The sequence below is a fragment of the Fundulus heteroclitus genome, unplaced genomic scaffold (assembly GCF_011125445.2).
Source record: "Fundulus heteroclitus isolate FHET01 unplaced genomic scaffold, MU-UCD_Fhet_4.1 scaffold_80, whole genome shotgun sequence".
Lineage (NCBI taxonomy): Eukaryota > Metazoa > Chordata > Actinopteri > Cyprinodontiformes > Fundulidae > Fundulus > Fundulus heteroclitus.
The window spans coordinates 950,207-966,465 of NW_023397252.1; the positions used below are offsets into that span (position 1 = coordinate 950,207).

Below are 16,259 nucleotides of genomic sequence, written 5' to 3' on the forward strand. Positions count from 1 at the left end.
GATTTGAGCCAAGACTGCAAGACACTAGCCGAAGCAACGTCAGAGTAAAGAAAGATTCCCTTTTTTTTATTTCTCTTTTCACCCATAAAGTGATTTAATTGTGCCTTGGCAGTATTATTAGGATTTAGTTTAATGCTTAATTACTCCAAGACTGAGTTTTGTTTTAACTGCTGAATATTTTCTGCTGTATGTGCATGCATTTTGTAAGTGATTTTGGCTGTGTTGATTTGTGGTTCATAAGTGACTCCGCCGCGGGTCTCTTTTTCCATCTTTTTCCCCATTCCTCTCTTTTCCTGTCCTCTTATCAGCGAGTTAAATCTCTTTGTTAAACCTCAGTTTGCAGTCTCCCCTTGAATTTCTCATTCAGGCCCCCCTCTTAATCAAGGTACCTCCCCACATTAGCGTAAGCGCTAGAGACGTCATTAGGACCTCCTTCATACGTATCACGCAAGGTGTAGGTTACGTGTCGTCATAGTCACCATCTTGGGAAGGTGCAGCGTAGCTAAGCTGTAGCTAGCTGTTGGAAAACATTGAAGTGGAATCACCACCATTTGAACTATATTTTGTTATAGCTACTATTTGAGTTTGAATGACCAATTATTAAAATTACCGAATTATAATTATAAATGATAATCATATTCAAACAGCTTTCACTTTTTTGCAATTCAATTAAAATTTTGTTCAAATTTTATTTCCACAAGTTTTTTCTTTTTTTGTTGGGTGTGGGTGCGGCAACCCGGTTGGCCCACCGGGTTGACGGGTTGTAGGGGGTGCACGGCTAAAAAAGTTTGGGAACCCCTGCCATACACATATGGGAAATATGGTCACGTCTCCATGTATTGCTCTAACTGTGGAAAAGAGCTGGTTGAGCCATCACCAGATTTTGTAGCAGCTGTGACAAGAGGCCTCAAAAAATTTGTATGGAACATATTCTTGGAAAATACTCCTACAGCATCTCCAGTATCATCTCTTTTATATGTCCCGATATAAAATACTCTCGAGCAGTAGTAGTACGGTTTGGATCACAGAGAATGTTCGTGTGCAAAGTACTACATTAACAAAAGCAATACAATATTAACGAAAACATTACAAAATTAACAAAAGCACTACAACATTAACAAAAACATTACAACATTAAGGAAAGCACTACAACATTAACGAAATGTTAATGTTCCCGGTAGCTGTATTTTTCTCAGCTTCGAGGTATTTTGTTTTAGCTTTCTTGTCCACTACATGAGCCCTGAAAGCTTTCTGTGAAAATTGCTGTGCACTGTCCTTAGTTACCTCAAAGGAGAGCACCATTTCTACAGCCAGCAGCAGCGTCAAGTCTTTGGTGTGAGCGGTGCTGAGCAGCCGGTCTCTCAGCTCACTGCTCTTTACCCGACAGACGAATCTGTCATGCAGTGCTTCATCCAAGAAAGTCCCAAATTTATATGTTACTGCTAATTTTGGTAATCTAGCCACGTACTCACTGATTGTTTCATTTTGGGGTTTATTTTTATTTCTTCCCTGAAACGTGCCCCTTTCTGCAATAAAGTTTGTATTTGGTATGTAGTGATTCTGCAACAAAGCCACCAACTCCTTATAGCTTTTCTCTGAAGGTTTATCATGAGTAAATAGGTCCATCAGCAAGCTATGGGATCTTTTACCCACCACCATGAGAAACACAGACTTAGTTTTCTCCGCTTTAGTGTTCAAGTCGTTTGCCTCAAAATACTGTTTGCGGTAGTTGTCGAAACTATCCTCACTTTCCTCAAAGTGAAAATCTTCCGTCTTTCCAAAAGCCATCTTTGTAGCTCTGGTCTTTCGACAGAGCCAAATGGCAGCGACCTGTGGGCACCATGTAAGGCGGTGTCGTTGGCAGCATGGCCTTAGTAAATTGTCTCCCGCTGAAATGTTTGTGATGTATTTGATGGTGGTTGTACTGGAACAATATTTTCCCTCCGGGATTATTAAAGTATTTTTGATTCTGATTGTGATTTATTAATCTTTCATCACCAAATATGAAGTGACCACAGTTTCAAATAGAAGCATCAGAATTTGCCCAAATTTTTAAAACTTTTTACCGGAGCAACCCAAGGCCTGTTGGAAATAATGTTGAGGCTTGATCGTGGTACCCACTTATCACATAATGTGTACTTTGAAAAGTATTACTGTGCCTTTAAGAGATTTGGTTATTTAGTGCTGTGAATACTTTACGGCGTAATGCCGTGAGGATAAGCGCCACATGTTCTCAACCACTGGCTGGTCTGTAAAAGTTGTCCAAATAATAATAATATAATAATACATTCATGAATTCCGCACCTGTGTGGACAGTGGATTCATTATGCTGGTGGAGACCTGCGGAACGGAAGGTGAGTACTAAGGAGCGGCGCAGGTAGTGATGCTGTTCTCCTGCGGTTGCGACAGTAGTGCTGAGCAGCAAGGACCACATATCGCCAATTGTGGCCTTCATTCATGTAATTCATGTAAGTCTTGGTGAGCTATTGAACACTTGAAAAAAAGATCCTACATTGAACCTTAAAAGGTGTTGCAAGTAAACCTTTTTAATATGTATTAAAAATTCCAATAATAGTGTTAGCGTTTCTATTTAAAGAAAATAGCAAATGTATGACCGGTTTGGGAACTCACATACTGCATTTTTTGTAATGGTTCTTTGACTTTTCAGTGCTGTATAATATTTATGTATTATTATTATTATTGTTATTATTAATATTAATATTATGAGTGTAATTGATAACTGCAATGTTGTTTATTTGTTTCGTTTTCAGGAGGCAGTATTTTGCAAGTGAGAGGTTCCTGTGACTTGGATGAGGAGACTCAGAAAGTTACTACTGTTGTTCTAGCAGGTTATGATGGAGAAGACTTTCTTGCTCTGGATTTTGAGAAACTGGCATGGATCGCTCTGCAACCACGAGCCATCCCAGTTAAATTGTTGTGGAACATTGATAAAGTTGGAATACTGTTAGCTAAACAGCTTGCTACCCATGATTGCCCTGCATTTCTTAAGGAATTATTGGACAAAGGGAAGAGCATTCTGCTAAGAACAGGTATGATAATATCAAATTACAGTGATTTTAGAAACAGATTAATATTGCGTCAACTTCAGTTTAAAGCTGAATAACTCCCAAAAGTAGTGAAACAGCATAATCCCTTTTGCCTTTGTCACAAACTGGCTCAGGGATTGTGACAAAAAAAGAGGGAAAACAGTTTATAATTATTTATTGAAAGAGAAAAACATTTTGTAAAGTCAAAAAATTAAATTAACTATATTGAACCAGACTATATTAAATCAACCAAGCCAAACTAATGCAAACCAAACCCTGATAGAAAACCATGGCAAACCAAGAAAGACAATCGCCCCAAAAGGGAACCAAACATTGCTCAAAAGACAATACAAAAAAAAAAAAAAAAAAAACATAACGTTTGACCTTAACTTAGAACTTGACCGATCCAATCCAGTGCTTTCAGTAACCCGGTATGCAGGAAGCAAATTAAGAAAACATAGTAAGAACAGGAAAATGACACTACAATGTCTTAAGAAAGAGATCTTTGTCAAGATAATCAAAAAGCAACTTCAAATGTTTAAAATTTAAATCTTGGTTGTTTTGGTGCCAGATTTTCTTTGCAGTTCAAAATATTGTGGGTGGGATGGTAAATGTCCAAGCATTACTCTTGCTTAAACCTAAATACAAGGCTTTAAGCTAAAGTTAAGATAATTTGGAGAATCCATAATGAGTTATTAAGAGTTGGTAGCGTGTTTGTATAATTTATAAAACCAGTTAACAGACTTAGGTTTACAGAGCTCAGAACATGTTTAAAACTTATCTCTGTATTGGGGCTCCCAAAATTCGTTATTTCATTATCAATCATTTCAATTCATTATCAATTTCAATCATTATTCAGTGGTATAGCTTTCTTTGTCTACATAAACTTTTGCATTTGAAGTAAAAACAATATAGGAAGTCCTCTCTCTCATGCTGGCATGAAGCAAAAAGGAGTAAATTTGCTAATCCCAACTGACCTGAAACATGAACGGTTAGTTTGATTTAATGCATTTTAGAAGACTTTAGAAGAAAACAAAATGTGTCTTTTACAGTGTCACTGTCTGGTTTAAACTATACAGGACTGTCTCTGAAAATTAGAATATTGTGATAAAGTTCTTTATTTTCTGTAATGCAATAAAAAAACATGAAATGTCATACATTCTGGATTCATTACAAATCAATTGAAATATCGCAAGCCTTTTATTGTTTTAATATCGCTGATTATGGCTTACAGCTTAAGAAACCCAAATATCCTATCTCAAAATATTTGAATATCGTGAAAAAGTATACTAGTAGGCTATTCAACTAATCACTTGAATCGTCTAATTAACTCGAAACACTGCAGGGTTTCCTGAGCCTTGAAAACACTCAGCTTGGTTCAGTAAACTAAATCACAAGTATGGTAGTGGTTAAGAGACGACATAAGATTCTCACAGTAACTGGTGTACTGACCATGGCATTACTGTCCTTGATTGGCCTGCCAATTCCCCTGACCTGAACCCCATAGAGAATTTGTGGGGTATTGTGAAGAAGCTGAAAGACACCAGAGCCAACAATGCAAATGAGCTAAAGGCCGCTATTGAAGCATCCTGGGCATCCATAACACCTCAGCAATGCCACAGGCTGATTGCCTCCATGCCACGCCGCATTGATGCAGTAATCTGTGCAAAAGGATTCCCAACCAAGTACTGAGTGCATTAATGGACATTTTCAAATGTTTGATTTTGTTTTGCTGTTATAATTTTTTTTTACTTGATCTGAGGAAATATTCTAATATTTTGAGATAGGATTTTTGAGTTTTCTTCAGCTGTACGCTATAATCAGCGATATTAAAACAATAAAAGGCTTGCGATATTTCAGTTGATTTGTAATGAATCCAGAATGTATGACATTTCGTGTTTTTTAATTGCATTACAGAAAATAAAACTTTATCACAATATTCTAATTTTCTGAGACAGTCCTGTATGTGATTGCTACAATTTGTATTTTTTTTATTTATCTTCAACCTCATTCCTAATTTTTCTAACAACTGGTTTTCCTGATCTGTTGTTTCTATATCATCCCTTTTTGAATCTATTTCCTGCCAGAGAACCCCTCATTGTCTCTGCTGCAGAAGTCTCCTTCCTCTCCTGTCAGCTGCCACGCTACAGGTTTCTATCCCAGCAGAGCCCTGATGTTCTGGAGGAAGGATGGGGAAGAGATTCATGAGAATGTGGATCTTGGAGAAATCCTTCCAAACAATGATGACACCTTCCAGATGAGGATTTACCTGGACATTTCCTCAATCAGTCCTGAAGACTGGAGGAGGTACGACTGTGTGTTTCAGCTTATTGATAACGAGGAAAAAATCATCAATCTGGATATAGCAAATATAGGAGCCGACAGAGGTAAGCCTAAATATGTGCCTGATGTGTTTTATGTATTTTTTTTGTTTAGTTTTATGTTAATAATGTTTCCCATTTACACATTTGTTCTGCCACATGACAAAAAGTAAAGTTTGAATAACTGTCTCATTTAAATCAAATCAATTCATGCATTCATCACTATCACTATTCACTATCTATGCTTGCTCATCACTGAAAGGGAGGTGCATATTGCGTCTTGCAATTAGCAATTTATATGGACATAATCAATCTGAATAAAGTGCCAATCAGTAGAATCAATAGAAATGTATAATGTATGCTTGTTTTGTATCGCCATTGTTCGATGATGCTATGAGCTTTATTACAGCATTAACAGGGACGATTAATGTTGATTTAATGGTGTTTGTGAAATGTTTGGATTGAACTCAAGCTAATTTAAACATTGGACACAGGAAGCAGACCGACAGATCTTTTTCTTCTTCTTCTTTATTGGCGGATTGCAAAAAGCTTCAAGGTGTATTCCGTTGCCTACTGAACAGGAGTATGTAACTTCACAACCTCCGCAAACTAAATTCTATTTTTCAGTTTGGTATTATGTGAGTTAATGAGTAATGCTTTCCTTAAACTATAAATACATTCTTTATCCCCTTCTGTGCCTAATATTCCTTTCAGACTCAATTCTAGTCCTGCCTTTTGCACCCTTTCCTATATTTCCTCCTTTCAGCTAAATATTCTACATATTTCCTTAATTATGTTCAAGGATGTATTTTAGTAATCCGGAATCTCATCATTATCACTTTATTACTACTGACTATTTTATATAAATCTCTCCCTTTCTTGTCTTCATTCCATGTTTTCTGCCATATGTCTAATTCTTTTATTTTGATTGTTGCTTTACCCTCAACTTTCCCAAATGGAATATGTAATGCTAATTCCTTCCCTAATGCCTTTTTAGCCAGTTTATCTGTCATTTCAATTCCTTTTGCCAGGGGCGGATCCAGTATTTTTCAAAGGGGGGTGCGCACCTTAGGGTCAAGCCAAGACAACGGGAAGCTAAATGACCAAAGAATGCCATCTTTACTCTTTCACACTACCCTAATTATTCATCTAAGGGTTTTTGAATTGATAAACATTTTAATGAGTGAACAAAAGTGGAATTAGCATGATTACATTATTGTAATTGAAAAAGGGGTTTTAAGCCAAAATCTCTGTTTTTTCGAGCATGCACAAGGTTAAAAAGTAGTTTGAAGAAAAAATTATCCTTATCAACAATTAATCAAACTAAGATTTTCTTTATTTCCAGAAATGATATTTATTTAGAAAAACGACTTAAAAAGATCCAAGGAGTGGGCGTGTATGTGGCGCAGCGGGTAGCGCAACCATATACAGAGGCCTTAGTCCTTGACGCAGTCGACCCGGGTTCGAATCCGACCCGCAGTCCTTTGCCGCATGTCTCCACCCCCCTTCCTGTCAGCCTACTTTCAGAAAAAGCAAGCCACTAGAGCCAAAAAAAATCCAAAAAAAAAAAAAAGATCCAAGGCCTTAGAACATTTTGGTATGGTTCAAGTGATAAAGGAGTTTTTAATGTATTTTAACAAGATAAACTAAAAAAAAACTTTAAAGTAAGTTAAACCAATGAACATGTATGGTGAAGTTAAGCCATAAGCCTATAATAGAACTGTAAGACTTGACAAAGAATATTGTTCTCTTCTACAACACCTTCAACTTTATGATGACGATGATAATGTGTTTACAAATGCCAACCCTCTGGGATACTTCTGGGCAAATAATATTATGCATGCGATATAGGCAAATTTATATGATTTAAAATCATATAATCTGCTGCGGCAGCCATCTCCTTATTTTTGTGTTATTCTTCTCAGTTTGTTCTTCTTGCCGATGAAATATATCAGTGTCCCTTTTTTCTAAAGTCACTTGTAAATTTTATGAGTTGTCGGTTGCAGGTTTTTGGGCTTGTTTCTGAAAGTGAAGTAGCTTGTTTGGGCTCTAAACTAAGTGACACTGCCACACTACAGACACCAGCTGAAATATCCCTCCGCCTCATTACTGAAACTAATGTTTTAACTTTTACCCGATGTATTGCAACATCCAACTACCATGCACGTGGGCATTGTTGCTTCAACAATAGCTCTTGCGGATTTCAATGGTGAGGTCCTCTCGAAATCCGAAATAATTGTTGTTGATCGCAGCTGTGTACAACAGTTCATATTGAATTAGCTTGTAGAGCGCAGTGCGTCTCCGTTAAGAAACATCACTGTTTCACCATCTCCTCAGGATTGCTTCGATCCCATATTGTGGTATCACTGACTAATCGCGTCACATTGTAATAGCGCGAGACCTGAGCTGTTAGCAATTCAAATTCATGCTCGGATATCTGGAGTCTCGACCACCGCGCCAGTGTCAGTGCGTTCTAGATGACAGATACTGGCTATCAATCTTAATTCTATGAAGGATGTTTAAAGTTTCGGGCTCTAAAAAAATTATTTTGGTCTCTGAAAAGGGGGTGAGCACAGCCCCCGCGGCGACGCCTGTATCCACCACTGTTTACCCCCCTAACCTCCTGGCACCCAACACAACTCTGTATATCCATACCCACCCTGTGCAATCTAAACAAACTTGACTGAATATTTTCAGTTAGTGCCTTGGCGCACCACCTTATCTGACTGCAACCATCTCTACCGTGAAAACCTATAAATTATCTAGAAGCCGTTTAGACATGTATATTTGAAATTCTGGTATATATATATATATATATATATATATATATATATATATATATATATATATATATATATATATACAGGGGTTGGACAATGAAACTGAAACACCTGGTTTTAGACCACAATAATTTATTAGTATTTTGCGGCCAATACAGCATCAATTCGTCGTAGGAATGACATATACAAGTCCTGCACAGTGGTCAGAGGGATTTTAAGCCATTCTTCTTGCAGGATAGTGGCCAGGTCACGACGTGATGCTGGTGGAGGAAAATGTTTCCCAAAGTGGTTCAATAATATTTAGATCTGGTGACTGTGCAGGCCATGGGAGATGTTCAACTTCACTTTCATGTTCATCAAACCAATCTTTCACCAGTCTTGCTGTGTGTATTGGTGCATTGTCATCCTGATACACGGCACCTCCTTCAGGATACAATGTTTGAACCATTGGATGCACATGGTCCTCCAGAATGGTTCGGTAGTCCTTGGCAGTGACACGCCCATCTAGCACAAGTATGGGGCCAAGGGAATGCCATGATATGGCAGCCCAAACCATCACTGATCCACCCCCATGCTTCACTCTGGGAATGCAACAGTCTGGGTGGTACGCTTCTTTGGGGCTTCTCCACACCGTAACTCTCCCGGATGTGGGGAAAACAGTAAAGGTGGACTCATCAGAGAACAATACATGTTTCAAATTGTCCACAGCCCAAGATTTGCGCTCCTTGCACCATTGAAACCGACGTTTGGCATTGGCACGAGTGACCAAAGGTTTGGCTATAGCAGCCCGGCCGTGTATATTGACCCTGTGGAGCTCCCGACGGACAGTTTTGGTGGAAACAGGAGAATTGAGGTGCACATTTAATTCCGCCATGATTTGGGCAGCCGTGGTTTAATGTTTTTTGGATACAATCGGGTTAGCACCCGAACATCCCTTTCAGACAGCTTCCTCTTGAATACGCAGTTAATCCTGTTGGATGTGGTTCGTCCTTCTTGGTGGTATGCTGACATTACCCTGGATACCGTGGCTCTTGATACATCACAAAGACTTGCTGTCTTGGTCATAGATGCGCCAGCAAGACGTGCACCAACAATTTGTCCTCTTTTGACCTCTGGTATGTCACCCATAATGTTGTGTGCATTGCAATATTTTGAGCAAAACTGTGCTCTTACCCTGCTAATTGGACCTTTTTACTCTGCTCTTATTGGTTCAATGTGCAATTAATGAAGATTGGCCACCAGGCTGGTCCAATTTAGCTATGAAACCGCCCACACTAAAATGAGAGGTGTTTCAGTTTCATTGTCCAACCCTTGTACATATATATACAGTACTGTCTCAGAAAATTAGAATATTGTGATAAAGTTCTTTATTTTCTGTAATGCAATTAAAAAACATGAAATGTCATACATTCTGTATTCATTACAAATCAACTGAAATATCGCAAGCCTTTTATTGTTTTAATATCGCTGATTATGGTGTACAGCTGAAGAAAACTCAAATGATTTTTGAGTTTTAAATATATTTATTTTATTTTAAAATTTTGTAAACAGCTGCCGAAAAAACTAAATGTTACAACCTTGATATGATTATATGCATTGTTTTACCGAAAAATCTATTATAAGCGCCGTGAAAATGGCAGCAATGCTCGCTCCCGACAAAGGGGGGGACAGATTTTCACAGGGGAACTGAATTTCGCACAACACAGGCATTTTTAGCCATTAAAGTCTAACTCTTGGACTGAAAAAAAAATCCTGAAAACTGTTGAATAACTTCCAGAACAAGGTAAACTTTGAATATTCATGTATAAAATGTGTTCAAATTAAGTTTAAATATGAATTATTGGGCATTTTTACACCGATTATGGTATTCCGCGTTTGAGTGCTGCCTCCGTTTACGATCGGCCATTTCCGACGTGTGACGTCAGTTCAAGAACACCAAGAATGCGCGAAGCGAACTTGCATAGAAACACACATTGTTTACATTGTACAACTGGTACAGCGAACAAGGATATATGTTTTTTTTCCAGTATCTTATTCCACACATCAAATCTGCTGATCCACGTCTACTTTGAGCAAGCGCTTTTAAAAAAATCGCCGAACTAAGTCCACAATAAAATGCCTTCTAGGTGCGTAGTTGGTGGCTGTAGTGCAGACCGCGGTGAAGTTGGTTTGACATTGGACATTCAAGCTCCGCGGAGTCAGCGGAGCACTCTTGACAAACAAAAATCAAATCAGATTTGTTGACGGTCCGCTGACTCCGTGGAGCTTGAATGTCCAATGTCAAACCAACTTCACCGCGGTCTAGTGCAGACCAGAAAGTATCGCTACATACTTGGCCGAAGGATCCAAAGGTCCGAAAGAAATAGGATAAATTCGTAAAAGAAACGCGAAAGGACTGGATTGCCGGCAGTGACAAAAGTGTTATGTAATTCGCACTTCACGTTCGAGGATTTTGAGGGGTACTTACAATGGAGCATGGGCTCTATGTGTTGGGCAGCGTTAGATATAGTCTCCTCAGGTTCACCTTGTTCAAACTCCGTTTCTTCGTATATATATTCAGTATCGGAGTCGCCGATGCTTGAGGTGGAGTTTGTAGATGTATCAGACATTTTTTTCATTATTTTTTTGTACATAAAGTAAGAGTTATTAATTAAATTTAATAAATTGGTAGCGAAAGTCGTAGTGTTAGCAGCCGGATGCACGGTACTAGTTCTGTTTGTGACGTCACATTCCGGAGCAGCCGGATTGAGAAATGTTTGGGCTCTTTCGCTTATACAGCAAGTTTTATCGAAATTACTTCCAAACAGCGCACATAATTCACATATAATATACATTTCTTTACTCTGGTGACTATTTAAATGCATCTGCATTAAAATACATTCAGTCCAAGAGTTAGGCTTTAAATATCTATGGTGCCTAAAAGAAAATTATGTCAACATACGAGAAAATATTTGAACTGCGTAGTTAAAAGAAAAAACGTGTCCTACCATTCATCTAATCTTCCGACGTGCAATCTCCACTCCTTGTCCGACTCGGAAGGCTGTTGTTCCTCCGCTGCCTTCTCTTTATCTGAAACGTCTGGGTTGAGATGAACGTTCTGACATCACGAGTTCCGGGTTGGAGGGCACTTGAAAAGTGATCAGAATCTTTTCCAATTTTCTCTTAAATGTGAAAAAAAAAAAAAATCTGTGGTATATTTATTTGTTCATATTTTGCTATATATATATACGTAAGGCTAAGTAAAACTGACGGATGCTTCATAACCGGTTTAAGTCAAGACGTAAACGTTTGTTTCGTAATAATATACATGCATGTACAATGTATGCAAACCCTCTGGCATGAGTCTGGGTTAATAAGACAAAAACACCAAAATGATCCTTTGTGAACAATGTTTTTTTTTATTAATTAAATGCTTATTGTGGAATCGTAGTAATTTTTCGACTTTTAATTTAAATGCATGTACTGGGTTAGGCAGGGAAATCTATTGGCCAGCCCCACCAAGATTTTTTTCACCAGCCACCACTGGTTCCAGATGAATGTGGACTTAGTGGACGTGAGGGCGTACAGAAGAGCGGTGATCAGGCTATAGCTCTGTATGAATTAAAGGTAGAAATTGGCGAAGCCGAGGAAGTGCTGGAGCTGTTTCCGCAGGTCTGGCACAGGCCAACCGAGGACCGCCCTGATCTTATCCAGGTCTGATCGGAACCGCTCACCCTCAAAGATCAGACCAAGTAAGGTCACTGACAGGTTGTGGAATTCACATTTTTCCGCCTTGACAAATACTGTTTTCTCTACAAGGTGCTGGAGGGCTAGGTGAAAGTGGCGCTGATGTTTGGCGACGTTCTTTGTGTAAATCAGAATGTTTTCAAGAACTCAATCCACTCTATTATTTTCCTTAGTACTTGTGCTAATCTGAATTATTTTGAGTTATTCAGGTCTCTGATTTTTTGGGCTTTCTGCCCTCCCTTCTGCAACTTCAGCGCACTGCGCTGGCAAATTGAGGACATTATCTCCCAGGCGCAGTGCTTCGAGCCTGATCCTGGAACCGGCCCCCTGAATCGGACTTATGTCCCCAGCTCTGCATGTTCCCAAGTGATCCATTGGTCCCACTCAACCAAACTCTCCGCCCATCCGGGCACATTAAGGAATCCTATCACTCTTCTCTCGAAGATTCTGGTGGCCGTCCATGTCCAGGGACGTTCGGGAATATGTGTTGGCCTATCCAATTTGCGCACAGAACAAGCCCACAACCCGAGCCCCCATGGGCCTCCTGCAGCCACTGCCTATCCCCAAACGTCCATGGTCACATCTACCTTTTGACTCAAGGCATGACCATTATCCTCACAGTTTTAAATCGCTTTTCTAAAGCCTGTCACCTGTACTGAAACAGTAATTTCCCTCTGGCATTATTAAAGTATATCTGATTCTGATTCTAATCCCACTACATAAACTGCCATTAGCTCTCCAAACCATTCAGCTCTTGGTTAAGCACGTTTTCTGTTTGCACGGCAGCCCGCAAGACATCCTGTCTGACCAATTTACCTCATGGGTCTGGAGGGAGATTGCCACTGCCTTGGGAGCCAGGTACACTCTTTTCTCCGGTTACCACCCGCAGACCAACGGTCAGACAGAGCGTCTTAACCAAGAGCTCGAGTCGGCCCACCGCTGCCTCTCGTTATTCTACCCATCGGATTGGAATAAGCTCTCCCTTGGGTTGAATACGCACACAACTCACTCACTTCCACTGCCACAAGCTACTAGACTTTTGAGTTTTCTTTGGGATATCCACCTCCTCTTTTTCCCTCGGAAGAGAGGCAGATCCTGGTCACTTCTGTTGAGCACCACATCCATTGCTGCCGGTGGTTCTGGTCGAGAACCATGCAGGCTCTGCACCAGACAACCAAGCGTAACCACTGGTTCACTGACCAGAAGCGAACTCCTGCTCCCCGTTACCTCACCGGTCAGCGAGTCTGGCTGTCCATCCGCGACGTTCCCTCCAGAATTCCTCACGTAAATTAGCCCCGCGCTTCACCAGTCCATACAACATTGATTCCATCATCAGCCCCACAGCCGTCCACCTTCACCTCACTTCACACTGATGGGCCCACCCCACATTTCACGTTTCACAAATGAAACCGGTCGTAACAAGCACACTGCACCCACCAGCCGAGCCCCCTCCTCCCACCCAGGACCACCAGAGGTGCCCAGTCCTCCCGGTCCGACCAATCGTGGACTCCCGACGACAGGGTAGAGGCTGGCAGTACCTCCTCGACTGGGAGGGCCGCGGTCTTGGGTCTCAGGTTCTGTGATACCTGACCTGGCCCAGAGCGGAACCCAGTCAAGTCAAGCCCTCTGGCTCGCATCATCCCTGGATTCTGCTCCACACGCTCCTTTGTGCTCAAGTTCTCTCTCCTAAGGACCCCATCGGATCACCCGGATCCCTCCAGCTGTCAGCCAGCTGCCACTGCATGCCATCACACCTTTGCTCACCCTCCCATTAGTCAGTTCTTCCTTAACTTAGCCACCGTACTTGGGAACTCCACCTCTTGGAGAACCCCCTGAGTCTGCTCCCCTGGTTGAGGACGGTAAGACCGCGATCAGCTGCATATCTTCTCTCTCCTTGTCCCACACTAATTTTCTCATCTCTACCACAGAAAGTGCACCAAAACCCGACCTCCATGGTGCCGGTGCCTCCCCGTGCTTAAGCTCCGGCCCTGTTGTGTTCCCACAGCCCCCTAAACCTGAATAAATCTGTTAAGTTGTTCTCCTGTCTCCTGTGTGTGTGCTCTGCACGTGGGTCAAAAAACTAAAAAATTATGACAATATGCTCCTACTCTTCCCTGCATTAAACATGAGATGGTTTTGCTGGCACCAGTCTACAAAGCTCTGGATTCAATGTCTGTACTCTGACTGGTCCTCAACTGTGATGAGACAAACTATGGCAGGGTCATCAGAGAGCTTCTGAAGAAAAGAGAAAAATTTGTTTATTTTCAAACAATAGGGAAATTCAAACACAGAGGTACACACAATTAATAGTAAGCAAACAATAATACAATAAAACAATAATACAAGCTCTAATCTAAGGTGGCAAGGTGTAGAGCTGATGAAGAAGTCTGTGTCTGTCTGTCTGTCTGTACACAATGATCAGGGGCGTGCACAGTATGATATCACTGTTCCATTCATCACATTGGTGGAGAAGATCTATAATGCAGACGTGTCCTAGCTGACATGTTTTCCTCAATTAGTCATTATGTCCAATTTAGTTATGTCAGACTCTGTGCCTCCAGTGTCTGTCTGTCTGTAATTTCCATGTTAACCTATTTTGCAGTCCAGGCTCTGTAATCTGTATAATCTCTAACAATGCGTTCTGTCACATTTATTTCTTTAAATCTATAGGGATATTTTCAGGTAATGTGGAGAGACAGGGAAAGCAGTTTTAGTGTTTAGTGTTACTCAAGTTATTCACCTTGAAATAACAGTGATAAAAAGGCGACCTGTCCAGGATGTACCGTGCCTTAGTTTATAATTTGTTTTTATTTTGTTCTGTCTTTCACCAGAGAGTCCCAGCAACATATTCTTCCCTATCATAGCTACTATGATACCTTTGATTCTTGTTTTCATCGCTGCTGCTACTGGATATGTGACCTACCAAAAGAAAACAGGTGAGCGACTTGGATTTTGTGTTTAGTATGATATATTTTTGGTGCCTTCAACCATTTTCTAAATCTTTAAATAGTTTTAGGCCGCAGAGCCAAATATTATGGAGAATGTGATTGTGTGGTAGTTATTCAAGGGACAGAGTATTAAGAGCAGAAGCAATATAAAAATCACGGAAAATGTTTTTCATTTGGTTTACTAAATACAGCAGCCGTCCGCTGGGCTGGCGCGTTATCGTGGTGGAGGGGTTTGAGTGTCCCAATGACTGTAGGAGCCATGGTGTCAGGGGGTTCATGTCCCTAGTAGGATTACCCAAGGCAGACAGGTCCTAGTTGAGGGACCAGACAAAGAGCAGCCCAAAGACCCCTTATGATGCATAAATGGACAAAATGTTCCCTGGCCCGGATGTGGGTCACCGGGGCCCCACTCTGGAGCCAGGCCTGGAGGTGGGGCATGCTGGTGAGCGCCTGGTGGTTGGGCCTTTACCCATGGAGCCCGGCCGGGGCTCCATGGGTAGGTGGTTAAAAAGGTCCTTGGTGACATGGCACCGGGGGTGGAGGAGATTCACCTGAGTACCTTAAGGTTCTGGATGTTGTGGGGCTGTGTTGGTTAACACAACTTTCCAATATTGTGAGGACATTGGGGGGCACTTCCCCTGGATTGGCAGACTGGTGTGGTGGTCCCTCTATTAAAAAAAGGGGACTGAAAGGTGTGTTCCAACTACAGAGGAATCACATTCTTAAACCTCCCTAGTAAGTCCTATTCCAGGGTTCTGTAAAGGAGGGTGGTTTTCGTCCTGGCTGTGAAACAATGGATTAGCTCTACACCCTCAGCAGGATCCTGGAGGGTGCGTGGGAGTTTGCCCAACCAGTCTACATGTGCTTTTTGGATGTGAAGAAGGCACTCGACCATGTCCCTCGGGGGGTCCTGTGGGGGTTACTCCGGGAATATGGAGTACGGGGCCCTCTAAGTCTCTGTATAACCGGTGTCAGAGCTTGGTCCACATTGCAGGTAGTAAATTGGACTTGCCAATTCTGTTCATATGTTTTATGGACATAATTTCTAGGCGCACCACCATTCTGGTGGCCTTAGGATCGCAATCAGGCTAACATAAGTCTATCTGACTCTTATTTTAGCCTGATTTTAGCAATTTAAAACAAGTTAGCCTGAAAATGTTTGCAATTTGTTTACTGCATATAAGGCAAGATTTTTTGTTTAAAGATAAGGGAACTTCACTTTAACTTCTTCAATACTTTACCTTCCTTTTTTGCTTTGCATTATTTTAGAGATGTTTGCTCTTTAATAACTCTGGCTCTTTCTGACCTTTCAGCTCATGAGAATTGCATTGAACTCAGTGAGACGGCGGGATCTGAAGAACAATCCATTGCTTGATGTGAGAATTCACTGTTTTTATTCATGTGAAGTACCGTGAATACTGTTTTTTGTTGTTGTTG

At 40.9% G+C, this 16,259-nt stretch overlaps 1 protein-coding gene across 1 annotated transcript; it reads left to right on the plus strand.

Annotated features, from left to right (window-relative positions):
* The first annotated feature begins 2,205 nt into the window (after window positions 1-2,205).
* On the plus strand, window positions 2,206-13,457 carry LOC118562055 (major histocompatibility complex class I-related gene protein-like). Its single transcript, XM_036134348.1, has 6 exons — window positions 2,206-2,210; window positions 2,317-2,354; window positions 2,772-3,050; window positions 5,135-5,434; window positions 12,959-13,108; window positions 13,315-13,457. Exons 1-6 carry the CDS (start codon window positions 2,206-2,208, stop codon window positions 13,455-13,457), a joined length of 915 nt encoding a protein of 304 aa, XP_035990241.1.
* The last annotated feature ends 2,802 nt before the right edge of the window (window positions 13,458-16,259 follow it).